Raw genomic sequence first — 15,323 nt, forward strand, 5'->3', positions numbered from 1 at the left:
GGTATGAACATACACACTATTCCAGACCCCCCTTTTTCACTGCTATTGCCTTCTTTCCCCCTGGCTCTGAAACCCCCTCTCCTACCACTCTTGTGCCTCTCAGTACATGCCTGCTCTTTCTTCCCTCGAGAGCTATGACACTCCCCTCTTCCTCTCCTCACCCCATCCCTCTTTAATTTATTCCTCTCTGCAGTACAGTGGAGGGAAGGAAAGAGAGAGAGGGAAAGAGAGAGCGAGAGAAGTAGAGAGAGCGAGAGAGGGAAAGAGAGAGCGAGAGAGAGGTAAAGAGAGCGAGAGAGAGCGAGAGGGAAAGAGAGAGGGAAAGAGAGCGAGATAGAAAAAGAGAGAAGAGAGAGGAGAGGGAAAGAGAGGGGAAGAGAACGAGATAGAAAAAGAGAGAGCGAAAAGAGGGAAAGAGAGAGGGAAAGAAAGCGAGATAGAAAAAGAGAGAAGAGAGCAAAGCGAGGGAAAGAGAGAGAGAGAGAGAGAGAGGGATAGAGAGAGAGAGAGAGAGAGGGATAGAGAGAGAGAGAGAAGGGGATAGAGAGAGAGAGGGATACAGAGAGAGATGGATAGAGAGAGAGAGAGAGGGATAGAGAGAGAGAGAGATAGAGAGAGAGAGAGATAGAGAGAGAGGGGGATAGAGAGAGAGATGGATAGAGAGAGAGAGAGGTATAGAGAGAGAGAGAGAGAGGGATAGAGAGAGAGAGAGATAGAGAGAGAGGGGGATAGAGAGAGAGGGGGATAGAGAGAGAGATGGATAGAGAGAGAGAGAGGGATATAGAGAGAGAGAGAGGGAGATGGATAGAGAGAGAGAGAGAGATGGATAGAGAGAGAGAGAGAGAGAGAGAGAGAGAGAGAGAGAGAGAGAGGGATAGAGAGAGAGAACAGTGATGAAAGAAACTGTAAACAAACCCACACATTAAACACATACTGACCGACGCAGGGGGCAAAAACACTACAGCCTGCTACAGTGCTGCGCCTGATGGGCCAATCAAACGCTCCGTTCCCCCTTCTATCCCCCCTCCTCCCCTTTCTATAGTGGAATCTTCCAGAACAGAACTGTGCGCACTGCTGATACAGAGAGGGTGGGATAGAGACAGGGAACCGTCACTCCATGTTGCCAAAGGAAACCAATATATTTCCATTAGCTCTGACAGCTTACCGATATCAGCCAGCGACTGAATGAGCTATAAGCAACAGACACCTGCTGCTAATAACACACCAATACATGTCTGTCATAATGTGTTCTGCTAATAACACACCAATAGATGTCTGTCATAATGTGTTCTGCTAATAACACACCAATACATGTCTGTCATAATGTGTTCTGCTAATAACACACCAATACATGTCTGTCATAATGTGTTCTGCTAATAACACACCAATAGATGTCTGTCATAATGTGTTCTGCTAATAACACACCAATACATGTCTGTCATAATGTGTTCTGCTAATAACACACCAATACCTGTCTGTCATAATGTGTTCTGCTAATAACACACCAATACCTGTCTGTCATAATGTGTTCTGCTAATAACACACCAATACGTCTGTCATAATGTGTTCTGCTAATAACACACCAATACCTGTCTGTCATAATGTGTTCTGCTAATAACACACCAATACATGTCTGTCATAATGCTCAAAACTAGCTGTGTGATTTGTGGAACGCCTCACGACTAGCGATTCATCTTATAGTGAATGAACGTGATGCAGTTATAGAGCCTATCAATTATATACTGGACAGTCAATGATCAGAAACTATTTTGCGTGTTCATTTTCACTGCAGCCTGTTCTCACACAGAAACATGAAAATTACAGGCCTCTCATCTTTAAGTGGGAGAACTTGCACAATTGGTGGCTGACTAAATACTTTTTTGCCCCACTGTACTAGTGTATAGGCATACACACACACACAGAACCCCCTCTCCCCACACACACACACACACCCTAGCTAATCTGCAGAAGGATAAGTACACAGCTAGAGGCGTGTAAACAAACAGGTAATTTCAGGCTATCTCTGGGAAGATGAAATCAGAGGGCGGTGGGACAAGTGTACTTGTTTGAACAGCCACTGTGTGTGTGACCAGCAATCTGTCTGGGAGAACACCAGGCACCGTTTCCTCTGCTGCTTAGCATTATCGCCAACATTTACATTAACATACAGGAGGAGCTAAGTAAACAAACTAGGCAAAACATTTAAAAGTGTGTGTGTGTGTGTGTGAGAGAGAGGGTGGGTGGTTCTGTGTGTGTGTTTGTGTGAGTGAGAGAGGTGGGGTATCTCTGTGTGTGTCTGTGTGAGTGAGAAAGGGGGGGGGGTTGTGTGTGTGTCTGTGTGAGAGAGGGGGGGTGGAGAAAGAGAGAGTGAGATGAAAATGAGAAATGAAAAAGATGAGTTTTAAAAAGACAGCTTTGATAGACAGAGAGAGAAGCAGGAGTGAGGAACAAAGGGAAAAAGAGAAGAGCAAGACGGAGAGGGAGAGAGAGACAGAGACGGAGAGAGAGAGACGGAGAGAGAGAGCCGGAGAGAGAGAGAGACGGAGAGAGAGAGAGAGAGAGACGGAGAGAGAGAGAGAGAGACGGAGAGAGAGAGAGAGAGAGACGGAGAGAGAGAGAGAGAGACGGAGAGAGAGAGAGAGAGAGAGACGGAGAGAGAGAGACGGAGAGAGAGAGAGAGAGACGGAGAGAGAGAGACGGAGAGAGAGAGAGAGACGGAGAGAGAGAGAGACGGAGAGAGAGAGAAAGAGACGGAGAGAGAGAGAGAGAGACGGAGAGAGAGAGAGAGACGGAGAGAGAGAGAGAGACGGAGAGAGACGGAGAGAGACGGAGAGAGAGAGAGAGAGAGAGAGAGACGGAGAGAGAGAGAGAGAGACGGAGAGAGAGAGAGAGAGAGAGAGAGAGACGGAGAGAGAGAGAGAGAGACGGAGAGAGAGAGAGAGAGAGAGAGACGGAGAGGGAGAGAGACGGAGAGGGAGAGAGACGGAGAGGGAGAGAGACGGAGAGGGACGGAGAGGGAGAGGGACGGAGAGGTAGAGAGACGGAGAGAGAGATGGAGAGGGAGAGAGACGGAGAGGGAGGGAGAGAGACGGAGAGGGAGAGAGAGAGAGACGGAGAGAAAGAGAGACGGAGAGAAAGAGAGAGACGGAGAGAGAGAGAGAGACGGAGCGAGAGAGAGAGAGAGAACATCTGCTATCTGGATTTGGGTAAAGGAGAACCTGGAGAGGCTTGAGCGAGTAGCTGCGGGGGGGGAGGGGGGGGGGGCGGAGCTGTTGGCCGAGGTTGGAGTAGCCAGGCGGAAGGCATGGCCAGCCGTTGAGAAATGCTGAGAAGAAGCTGGCCTTAGCTTTCCTGACTGACTGCGTGTATTGGTTCCTGACTTGCCTGAACAGTTGCATATCGCGGGGACTATTCAATGCTATTGCAGTCCGCCACAGGATGTTTTTGTGCTGGTCGAGGGCAGTCAGGTCTGGAGTGAACCAAGGGAACCATCTGTTCTTAGTTCTGCATTTTTTGAACGGAGCATGCTTATCTAAAATGGTGAGGAAGTTACTTTTAAAGAATGACCAGGCATCCTCAACTGACGGGATGAGGTCAATGTCCTTCCAGGATACCCGGGCCAGGTCGATTAGAAAGGCCTGCTCACAGAAGTGTTTTAGGGAGCGTTTGACAGTGATGAGGGGTGGTCGTTTGACTGCGGCTCCGTAGCGGATACAGGCAATGAGGCAGTGATCGCTGAGATCCTGGTTGAAGACAGCGGAGGTGTATTTGGAGGGCCAGTTGGTCAGGATGACGTCTATGAGGGTGCCCTTGTTTACAGATTTAGGGTTGTACCTGGTGGGTTCCTTGATGATTTGTGTGAGATTGAGGGCATCTAGCTTAGATTGTAGGACTGCCGGGGTGTTAAGCATATCCCAGTTTAGGTCACCTAACAGAACAAACTCTGAAGCTAGATGGGGGGCGATCAATTCACAGATGGTGTCAAGGGCACAGCTGGGAGCTGAGAACCCCTGTGCACCCAGGAAGAGGAACCAGGACTGAGGGTGAGAACCCCTGTGCACCCAGGAAGAGGAACCAGGACTGAGGGTGAGAACCCCTGTGCACCCAGGAAGAGGAACCAGGACTGAGGGTGAGAACCCCTGTGCACCCAGGAAGAGGAACCAGGACTGAGGGTGAGAACCCCTGTGTACCCAGGAAGAAGAACCAGGACTGAGGGTGAGAACCTCTGTGGTAGAAGAGGGTGTTGTTTTCCCACAAGAGACACTTCACATGAATGAGGTTCCATTGATTTTCTGCCGGCAGAACCATGTCCAATGCATGCAGAGATTAGTCAACTCAATGGTTACGGCTCACTGACTCATAAACACACTCTCAGGTATACACAGACACCTGCATACTCACACAGAATGTATAGGTATACATTACAAACAATAACTCAAATGAAACAAGCATTTATAAACAGACACACAACTCTCTCCTGTTTATGCCACATAAGCATAGCATAAAGAGCTCTGTGTGTGCATGAATTTGTGTACCGTGTGTGTGGGGGTATGTGTGTGTGTGTGTTCAGTGTACCCAGTAGTAAACAGTGGGCTTTGCCTGCTTTACAACCATTCCATAACCTCCCATACTCTCCAATAACCTCCCACTAATAGAACTGACACAGCTTCTAGCCTGTTAACCATCTCTCTCTTTCTACCTCCATCCTTCTGTCTCCCTTTCTGTCCTCTACCTTTCTCTCTTATTCTATGTCTAGAATGCTTCTTCTTTCTCTCTCTACCTCCCTCCTCTATCCCTTCCTTTACCTCTCTCCTCTATCCGTTCCTCTACCTCTCTCCTCTCTCCCTTCCTCTACCTCTCTCCCTTCCCCTTCCTCTACCTCTCTCCCTTCCCCTTCCTCTACCTCTCTCCCTTCCTCTACCTCTCCCCATTCCTCTACCTCTACCTCCCTCCTCTATCCCTCTACCTCTCTCCCTTCCTCTACCTCTACCTTTCTCCTCTATCCCTTCCTCTACCTCTCTCCTCTATTCCTTCCTCTACCTCTCTCCTCTATTCCTTCCTCTACCTCTATCCCTTCCTCTACCCCTCTCCTCTACCTCTCTCCTCTATACCTTCCTCTACCTCTCTCCCTTCCTCTACCTCTCTCCTCTATCTCTCTCCTCTATCCCTTCCTCTATACCTTCCTCTACCTCTCTCCCTTCCTCTACCTCTCCTCTATACCTTCCTCTACCTCCCTCCTCTCTACCTCCCTCCTCTATACCTTCCTCTACCTCCCTCCTCTCTACCTCCCTCCTCTATACCTTCCTCTACCTCCCTCCTCTATACTTCCCTCTACCGCCCTCATCTCTACCGCCCTCCTCTCTACCCCTCCCTTCCTCTATACCTACCTCTACCCCCCTCCTCTATCCCTCCCTCCTCTATCCCCCTCTCCACCGCCCTCCTCTACACCACCCTCCTTTACCTATGTCCTCTATTCCTCCTTTGTCCTCCATTCCTTCCTTGTCCTCCTCCATTCCTCCTCTATACCTCTACCTCACTCCTCCTCTACCTCTCCTCCTCCTCAGTTATTGCATCCTCCAATAAAACTGTAGTAAACACCGGCATGACAATCCCCCCCCCCCCACCTCTCTCCTCTATCCCTTCCTCTACCTCTCTCCTCTATCCCTTCCTCTATACCTTCCTCTACCTCTCTCCCTTCCTCTACCTCTCTCCTCTATACCTTCCTCTACCTCCCTCCTCTATACCTTCCTCTACCTCTCTCCTCTATACCTTCTACCTCCCTCCTCTATACCTCCCTCCTCTATACCTTCCTCTACCTCTCCTCTATACCTTCCTCCTCTCTACCTCCCTCCTCTATACCTTCCTCTACCTCCCTCCTCTATACTTCCCTCTACCGCCCTCCTCTCTACCGCCCTCCTCTCTACCGCCCTCCTCTCTACCCCTCCCTTCCTCTATACCTACCTCTACCCCCCTCCTCTATCCCTCCCTCCTCTATCCCCCTCTCCACCGCCCTCCTCTACACCACCCTCCTTTACCTATGTCCTCTATTCCTCCTTTGTCCTCCATTCCTTCCTTGTCCTCCTCCATTCCTCCTCTATACCTCTACCTCACTCCTCCTCTACCTCTCCTCCTCCTCAGTTATTGCATCCTCCAATAAAACTGTAGTAAACACTGGCATGACAATCCCCCCCCCCCCCCACCTCTCTCCTCTATCCCTTCCTCTACCTCTCTCCTCTATCCCTTCCTCTATACCTTCCTCTACCTCTCTCCCTTCCTCTACCTCTCTCCTCTATACCTTCCTCTACCTCCCTCCTCTATACCTCCCTCCTCTATACCTTCCTCTATCTCTCCTCTATACCTTCCTCTACCTCCCTCCTCTCTACCTCCCTCTATACCTTCCTCTACCTCCCTCCTCTATACTTCCCTCTACCGCCCTCCTCTCTACCGCCCTCCTCTCTACCGCCCTCCTCTCTACCCCTCCCTTCCTCTATACCCCTCCCTTCCTCTATACCTACCTCTACCCCCCTCCTCTATCCCTCCCTCCTCTATCCCCCTCTCCACCGCCCTCCTCTACACCACCCTCTACCTATGTCCTCTATGTCCTCTATTCCTCCTTTGTCCTCCATATACCTCTATCTCACTCCTCCTCTACCTCTCCTCCTCCTCAGTTATTGCATCCTCCAATAAAACTGTAGTAAACACCGGCATGACAATCCCCCCCCCCCCCCCACCACGAGTAATGGTGTGTGTGGCCACTGTAACATAATTCAGGTGGGGTAATGTGTAGAGACTGGCCCAGTGCTGTAAGTCTTGATGATGAGTGTGTTGTTTAGTGGATACTATATCTTAGTGACTAGTCTATCTAATATATACAGGGTGTTTAGTGGATACTAGATCTTGTTGACTAGTGTAATTTATACAGGGTGCTGTTTCTGGTGCAGGCAGTGTATTGCCAAGATAAATCATAGCCACACACACACACACACAACAACATAACTCACACACAAACAATATTATGTAAATAATCCGTGACTTACATACAGTTGAAGTCAGAAGTTTACATACACCTTTGCCAAATACATTTAAACTCAGTTTTTCACAATTCCTGACATTCAATCCTAGTAAAAATTCCCTGTCTTAGGACAGTTAGGATCACCACTATATTTTAAGAATGTGAAATGTCAGAATAATAGAAGAATGATTTATTTCAGCTTTTATTTCTTTCATCACATTCCCAGTGGGTCAGAAGTTTACATACACTCAATTAGCATTTGGTTGCATTGCCTTTAAATTGTTTAATAACTTGGGTCAAACGTTTCAAACGTTTTGTCCCATTCCTCCTGACAGAGCTGGTGTAACTGAGTCAAGTTTGTATGATCCTTGCTCGCACACGCTATTTCAGTTCTGCCCACAAATGTTCTATATGATTGAGGTCAGGGCTTTGTGATGGCCACTCCAATACCTTGACTTCGTTGCCATTTTGACACAACTTTGGAAGTATGTTCGGGGTCATTGTCCATTTGGAAGACCCATTTGCAACCAAGCATTAACTTCCTATCTGATGTCTTGAGATGCTTCAATATATCCACATGATTTTCTATCCTCATGAAGCCATCTAGTTTGTGAAGTGCACCAGTCCCTCCTGCAGCAAGTACCCCCACAACAGGATGCTGCCACCCCCGGGCTTCACGGTTGGGATGGTGTTTTTCAGCTTGCAAGCCTCCCCCTTTTTCCTCCAAACATACGATGGTCCTTATACGATGGTCCTTAGGGAGGTAGAGCCAAACAGTTATATTTTTGACCATCAGACCAGAGGACATTTCTCCAAAAACTATGATCTTTGTCCCCATGTGCAGTTGCAAACCGTAGTCTGGCTTTTTTATGGCGGTTTTGGAGCAGTGGCTTCTTCCTTGCTGAGCGGCCTTTCAGGTTATGTCGATATAGGACTCATTTTACTGTGGATATTGATACTTTTGTACCTGTTTCCTCCAGCATCTTCACAAGGTCCTTTGCTGTTGTTCTGGGATTGATTTGCACTTTTCACACCAAAGTACGTTCATCTCTAGGAGACAGAACGCGTCTCCTTCCTGAGCGGTATGAGGGCTGCGTGGTCCCATGGTGTTTATACTTGCATACTATTGTTTGTACAGTTGAACGTGGTACCTTCAGGTGGTTGGAAATTGCTCCCAAGGATGAACCAGACTTGTGGAGGTCTACAATTTCTGAGGTCTTGGCTGATTTATTTTGATTTTCCCATGATGTCAAGCATCCACACAGGTACACCTCCAATTGACTCAAATTATGTCAATTAGCCTATCAGAATGACATAATTTTCTGTAATTTTCCAAGCTGTTTAAAGGCACAGTCAACTTAGTGTATGTAAACTTCTGACCCACTGGAATTGTGATACAGTGAATTATAAGTGAAATAATTTGTCTGTAAACAATTGTTGGGAAAATTACTTGTGTCGTGCACAAAGTAGATGTCCTAACCGACTTGCCAAAACTATAGTTTGTTAATTAACAAGAAATTTGTGGAGTGGTTGAAAATGAGTTTTAATGACTCCAACCTAAGTGTATGTAAACTTCCGACTCCAACTGTAGCCAAAGACAAATACAGACACTTTGTGTGAAAATATCACACACACACACACACACACACACACAATATGTCTGCTCCAAGACATAAGCCTATTTTCAGCATCACTCTACGATCAACTACTTGTCCTGGCTCATCGGCATGCATCACTCTGTGAGCGTCTAGATTGCCTAGCATCTTGTTTTCTCCTTCACAAAAACAAAACACCCATAAGTCGTGACATCATTAATATGCTGCCTAGCTGCTGTGAAAGCAAGCTTGTTTTTGGATGACAGGGTACAGTATAGTGTAGAAAATAGTGTGAAGTACAGTTTAGTGTAGGACAGAATAGTCTGTAGTACAGAATAGTGTGTAGTACAGAATAGTGTAAAACAGTATAATATAGAACAGAACAGTGTGTAGTACAGAATTAGAGGTTGACCGATTAATCGGCATTGCCAATTATTTAGGGCCAATTTCAAGTTGTTTTCATTACAATCGGTAATTGGTATTTTTGGATGTCGATTATATTGCATTCCACGAGGAAACTGTGTGGCAGGCCTACCACCTGTTACGCGGGTGCAGCATGGAGCCAGTGTGTAGTAAACAATAGTGTAGAACAGTAGTGTAAAACAGAAGTGTGTAGTACATAAGTGTAGTACAGAATAGTGTGTAGTAAAGAATAGTGTGTCGAACAGAATAGCGCAGAACAGAACCGTGTGTAGTACAGAACAGTGTATTAAACAACAGTGTGTAGTACAGAATAGTGTGTAGAACAGAATAGTGTGTAGAACAGAATATTGTAGAACAGTGTGTAGTAAGGAATAGTGCGAAGTAAAGAATAGTGTAGAACAGTAATGTAGCACAGAAGTGTGTAGTACAGAATAGTGTATAGTACAGAATAGTGTAGAACAGTCTGTAGAACAGGATAGTGTAGAACAGAACAGTGTGTATAGTGTGTAGTAATGAATAGTGTATAGTACAGTCTGTAGACTGTACTATACAGCAGGGTAGCCAAGTGGTTAGAGCATTTGAACTAGTAACCGGAAGGTTGCAAGTTCAAACCCCCGAGCTGACAAGGTACAAATCTGTCGTTCTGCCCCTGAACAGGCAGTTAACCCACTGTTCCTAGGCCGTCATTGAAAATAAGAATTTGTTCTTAACTGACTTGCCTAGTTAAATAAAGGTGAAAAAAACAAACAGTAGAACAGTCTGTAGAACAGGATAGTGTAGAACAGAACAGTGTGTATAGTGTGCAGTACAGAATAGTGTAGAACAGTCTGTAGAACAGGATAGTGTAGAACAGAACAGTGTGTAGTAAAGAACAGTGTATAGTACAGAATAGTGTAGAACAGTCTGTAGAACAGGATAGTGTAGAACAGAACTGTAGAACAGAACGGTGTGTAGTACAGAAGTGTAGAACAGAATGGTGTGTAGTACAGTATACGGTAGAACAGAATAGTGTTGAACAGAACAGTGGGTTGTACAGAATAGTGTGTAATACATACTAGTGTAGAACAGTCTGTAGAACAGTATAGTGTAGAACAGAACAGCGTAGAACAGAATAGTGTGTAGTAAAGTGTGTAGTACAGAATAGTGCAGAACAGAAGTGTGTAGTAAAGAATAGTTTGTAGTAAAGAATAGTGTAGAACATAACAGTGTGTAGTACAGAATAGTGTAGAACAGTGTGTAGTACAGAATAGCATAGAACAGATCAGTGTGTAGTGCAGAAGTGTCATACAGAATAGTGAAGAACAGAAGTGTCACACAGAACTGTGTGTAGTAGTGTACAGTGTAGTACAGAATAGCGTAGAACAGAGTAGTGTGTAGTACAGAATAGTTTGTAATAAAGTATGGTGTCGAACAGAACAGTGTGTAGTACAGAACAGTGTAGAACAGAACAGTGTGTAGTACAGAATAGTGTAGAACAGAACAGTGTGTAGAACAGAACAGTGTAGAACAGAACAGTGTGTAGTACAGAATAGTGTAGAACAGAATAGTGTGTAGTACAGAATAGAACAGAACAGTGTGTAGAACAGAACAGTGTAGAACAGAACAGTGTGTAGTACAGAATCGTGTAGAACAGAACAGTGTGTAGAACAGAACAGTGTAGAACAGAATAGTGTAGAACAGAATAGTGTGTAGTACAGAATAGTTTGTAATACAGTATAGTGTCGAACAGAACAGTGTGTAGTACAGAACAGTGTAGAACAGAACAGTGTGTAGTACAGAACAGTGTAGAACAGAACAGTGTGTAGTACAGAATAGTGTAGAACAGAATAGTGTGTAGTACAGAATAGTGTAATATAGAAGTGTCGAACAGAACCTTGTGATGTACAGAATAGAGTAGAACAGAAATGTGTGTAGAACAGAGTAGTGTGTAGTACAGAACAATGTGTAGTACAGAACAGTGTATTGAACAGAATAGTGTGTAGTACAGAACAGTTTGTAATACAGTATAGTGTAGAACAGGACCGTGTGTAGTACAGTATAGTATATAATGGAATAGGGTGTAGTACAGAAAAGTGTGTAGTAAAGAATTGTGTGTAGTACAGAATAGGGTGTAGTACAGAATAGTGTGTAGTAAAGAATAGTGCATTAAACAACAGTGTGTAGTAGAGGTCAACCGATTAATCGGAATGGCCGAATAGTTAGGGCCGATTTCAGGTTTTCATAACGATCGGAAATCTGCATTTTTTTTTTTGACACCTTTAATTCATCTTTATTTAACTAGGCAAGTCAGTTAAGAACACATTACTAGTTTATCTAACATGTCCTGCGTTGCATATAATCGATGAGGTGCATATCGTTGCTCCAACGTGTACCTAACCATAAACATCAATGCCTTTCTTAAAATCAATACACAGAAGTATATATTTTTAAACCTGCATATTTAGCTAAAAGAAATCCAGGTTAGCAGGCAATATTAACCAGGTGAAATTGTGTCGCTTCTCTTGCGTTCATTGCACGCAGAGTCAGAGTCGCCTAATTTGCCAGAATTTTACGTAATTATGACATAACATTGAAGATTGTGCAATGTAACAGGAATATTTCGATTTATGGATGCCACCTGTTAGATAAAATACGGAAAGGTTTCTTATTTCACTGAAAAAGGAAACGTCTTGTTTTCGAGATGATAGTTTCCGGATTTGGCCATATTAATGACCTAAGGCTCGTATTTCTGTGTGTTATCATGTTATAACTAAGTCTATGATTTGATAGAGCAGTCTGACTGAGCGGTGGTAGGCACCAGCAGGCTCATAACCATTCATTCAAACAGCACTTTCGTGCATTTTGCCAGCAGCTGTTTATGACTTCAAGCCCATCAACTCCCGAGATTAGGCTGGTGTAACCGATGTGAAATGGCTAGCTAGTTAGCGCGCGCTAATAGCGTTTCAAACGTCACTCGCTCTGAGACTTGAAGTGGTTGTTCCCCTTGCTCTGCAAGGTCCGCGGCTTTTGTGGAGCGATGGGTAACGCTGCTTCGAGGCTGGCTGTTGTCATTGTGCTCCTGGTTCGAGCCCAGGTAGGAGCGAGGAGAGGGACAGAAGCTATACTGTTACACTGGCAATACTGAAGTGCCTATAAGAACATCCAATAGTCAAAGGTTAATGAAATCCAAATGGTATAGAGAGAAATAGTCCTATAATTCCTATAATAACTACAACCTAAAACTTCTTACCTGGGAATATTGAAGACTCATGTTAAAAGGAACCACCAGCTTTCATATGTTCTCAGCAAGGAACTTAAACATTAACTTTCCTACATGGCACATATTGCACTTTTACTTTCTTTTCCAACACTTTGTTTTTGCAATATTTCAACCAAATTGAACATGTTTCATTATTTATTTGAGGCTAAATTAATTTTATTGATGTATTATATTAAGTTAAAATAAGTGTTCATTCAGTATGGTTGTAATTGTCATTATTACAAATATATATATATATATATTTTTAAATCGTCCGATTAATTGGTATTGGCTTTTTTTGGTCCTCCTATAATCAGTATCGGTATCGCTGTTGAAAAATCATAATCTGTCGACCTCTAGTGTGTAGTATGGAATAGTGTGTAGAACAAAACAGTGTGTAGAACAGAATAGTGTGTAGAACAGAAGTGTGTAGTACAGAATAGTGTGTAGTACAGAATAGTGTGCAGTACAGAACAGTGTAGAACAGAACAGTGTGTTGTCACCTGCTGGTTGACGCGGCAGTGTGAGGGCCCGTGGTGGACGAGGATACGGACGATGTCTACGTCTCCACGCCAGGCGGCCAGGTGCAAGGGGAAGCAGCCCTTACTGTCAGCCACATTGGTGGAGGCTTCAAACTGGAGCAACTTCAACACCACGTCCCTAAGGAGGAGAAGGAGGAAGGAGAAGGATGGGGGAGGGTGGCGGAAGGGGAGAGAGAGGAGTAAGTAAGGAGAGTGAGAGAGTGCGAGGGAGATCGAGGGAAGAGATGGAATAGAGAGAGGGGGAAAGATGGGGAGAGAAAGGCAAGAAACCGTAAGAGAGAGAGAAAGAAGAGGAGAGGGAAGAGAAACAGAAAGAGAGCGAGAAAGAAAATAATCAACAGAGCGAGAAGGGGGAGAGAGAAAGAAAATAAATCAACAGAGCGAGAAGGGGGAGAGAGAAAGAAAATAATCAACAGAGCGAGAAGGGGGAGAGAAAGAAAATAATCAACAGAGCGAGAAGGGGGAGAGAGAAAGAAAATAATCAACAGAGCGAGAAGGGGGAGAGAAAGAAAATAATCAACAGAGCGAGAAGGGGGAGAGAGAAAGAAAATAATCAACAGAGCGAGAAGGGGGAGAGAAAGAAAATAATCAACAGAGCGAGAAGGGGGAGAGAGAAAGGAAAGCATAAGTACTTTACTTGTTCCCCCCTCATCTAAAGTTTTAAATCACTTCTCTAAGTGTACAGTTAGATGGTTAGTTCCCCCCTCATCTAAAGTTCTAAATCACTTCTCTAAGTGTACAGTTAGATGGTTAGTTCCCTCCTTGTTCCCCCCTCATCTAAAGTTCTAAATCACTTCTCTAAGTGTTGGTGACCTTGTTTTTCACTTGGAGCCTGTACTTTTTACTCTCACCCTCCTTCACTCTCTCTCCCTTTATCTGTCTCCTTCTCTCCCTGCTTCGCTCGCTCTCCCTTTATCTGTCTCCTCTCTCCTTCTCTCCCTGCTTCGCTCTCTCTCCCTTTATCTGTCTCCTCTCTCCTTCTCTCCCTCCTTCGCTCTCTCTCCCTTTATCTGTCTCCTTCTCTCTCCCTCCCTTTATCTCTGTCTCCTTCTCTCTCTCTCTCCTCTCTCCCTCCTTCGCTCTCTCTCCCTTTATCTGTCTCCTCTCTCCTTCTCTCCCTCCTTCGCTCTCTCTCCCTTTATCTGTCTCCTTCTCTCTCCTTCTCTCCCTCCTTCGCTCTCTCTCCCTTTATCTGTCTCCTCTCTCCTCTCCCTGCTTCGCTCTCTCTCCTTCTCTCCCTGCTTCGCTCTCTCTCCTTCTCTCCCTGCTTCACTCTCTCTCCTTCTCTCTCTCCCTGCTTAACTCTCTCTCCTCCTCTCTCTCTCCCTGCTTCGCTCTCTCTCCTTCTCTCCCTGCTTCGCTCTCTCTCCTTCTCTCCCTGCTTCGCTCTCTCTCCTTCTCTCCCTGCTTCGCTCTCTCTCCTTCTCTCCCTGCTTCACTCTCTCTCCTTCTCTCCCTCCTTCGCTCTCTCTCCCTTTATCTGTCTCCTTCTCTCTCCCTCCCTCCCTTTATCTCTGTCTCCTTCTCTCTCCCTCCCTTTATCTCTCTCCTTCTCTCTCCCTCCTTGGCTCTCTCTCCTCTCTCCCTCCTTCGCTCTCTCTCCCTTTATCTGTCTCCTCTCTCCTTCTTTCCCTCCTTCGCTCTCTCTCCCTTTATCTGTCTCCTTCTCTCTCCCTCCTTCGCTCTCTCTCCCTTTATCTGTCTCCTCTCTCCTCTCCCTGCTTCGCTCTCTCCTTCTCTCCCTGCTTCGCTCTCTCTCCTTCTCTCCCTTTATCTGTCTCCTTCTCTCCCTCCTTCGCTCTCTCTCCCTTTATCTGTCTCCTCTCTCCTTCTCTCCCTCCTTCGCTCTCTCTCCCTTTATCTGTCTCCTTCTCTCTCCTCTCCCTCCTTCGCTCTCTCTCCCTTTATCTGTCTCCTTCTCTCTCCTCTCCCTCCTTCGCTCTCTCTCCCTTTATCTGTCTCCTTCTCTCTCCTTCTCTCCCTGCTTCGCTCTCTCTCCTTCTCTCCCTGCTTCGCTCTCTCTCCTTCTCTCCCTGCTTCGCTCTCTCTCCTTCTCTCCCTGCTTCGCTCTCTCTCCCTGCTTCTCTCTCTCTCCCTGCTTCACTCTCTCTCCTTCTCTCCCTGCTTCGCTCTCTCTCTCTCCCTCTCTCTCTCTCCTTTGCTCTCTCCTTCTCTCTCTCTCCCTCTCTCTCTCTCCTTTGCTCTCTCCTTCTCTCCCTGCTTCGCTCTCTCTCCCTGCTTCGCTCTCTCTCCCTGCTTCGCTCTCTCTCCTTCTCTCTCTCTCTCCCTCTCTCTCTCGCCTTTGCTCTCTCCTTCTCTTTCTCTCTCCCTCTCTCTCTCTCCTTTGCTCTCTCCTTCTCTCCCTGCTTCGCTCTCTCTACTTCTCTCCCTGCTTAACTCTCTCTCCTTCTCTCTCTCTCCCTGCTTCGCTCTCTCTCCTTCTCTCTCTCTCCCTGCTTAACTCTCTCTCCTTCTCTCTCTCCCTGCTTAACTCTCTCTCCTCCTCTCTCTCT

General features: G+C 45.9%; 1 protein-coding gene across 4 annotated transcripts in view; it reads right to left on the minus strand.

Moving 5' to 3' along the window:
* The window catches only part of LOC110501015 (ankyrin repeat and sterile alpha motif domain-containing protein 1B), a 308,010-nt gene that overhangs the window by 222,565 nt on the left and 70,122 nt on the right, over positions 1-15,323 (minus strand). For all 4 annotated transcript variants that reach the window (XR_005038543.1, XM_036957167.1, XM_036957166.1 and 1 more), the window contains exon 3: positions 12,772-12,928. Coding sequence is in view for 3 of the 4 variants with exons in the window: in XM_036957167.1 (XP_036813062.1) it covers positions 12,772-12,928 (157 nt within the window). In the remaining variant the exon portion in view is untranslated. The remainder of the gene's footprint in view (positions 1-12,771; positions 12,929-15,323) is intronic.

This window comes from Oncorhynchus mykiss, chromosome 21 (assembly GCF_013265735.2).
Source record: "Oncorhynchus mykiss isolate Arlee chromosome 21, USDA_OmykA_1.1, whole genome shotgun sequence".
In the NCBI taxonomy this organism is placed as follows: Eukaryota; Metazoa; Chordata; class Actinopteri; order Salmoniformes; family Salmonidae; genus Oncorhynchus; species Oncorhynchus mykiss.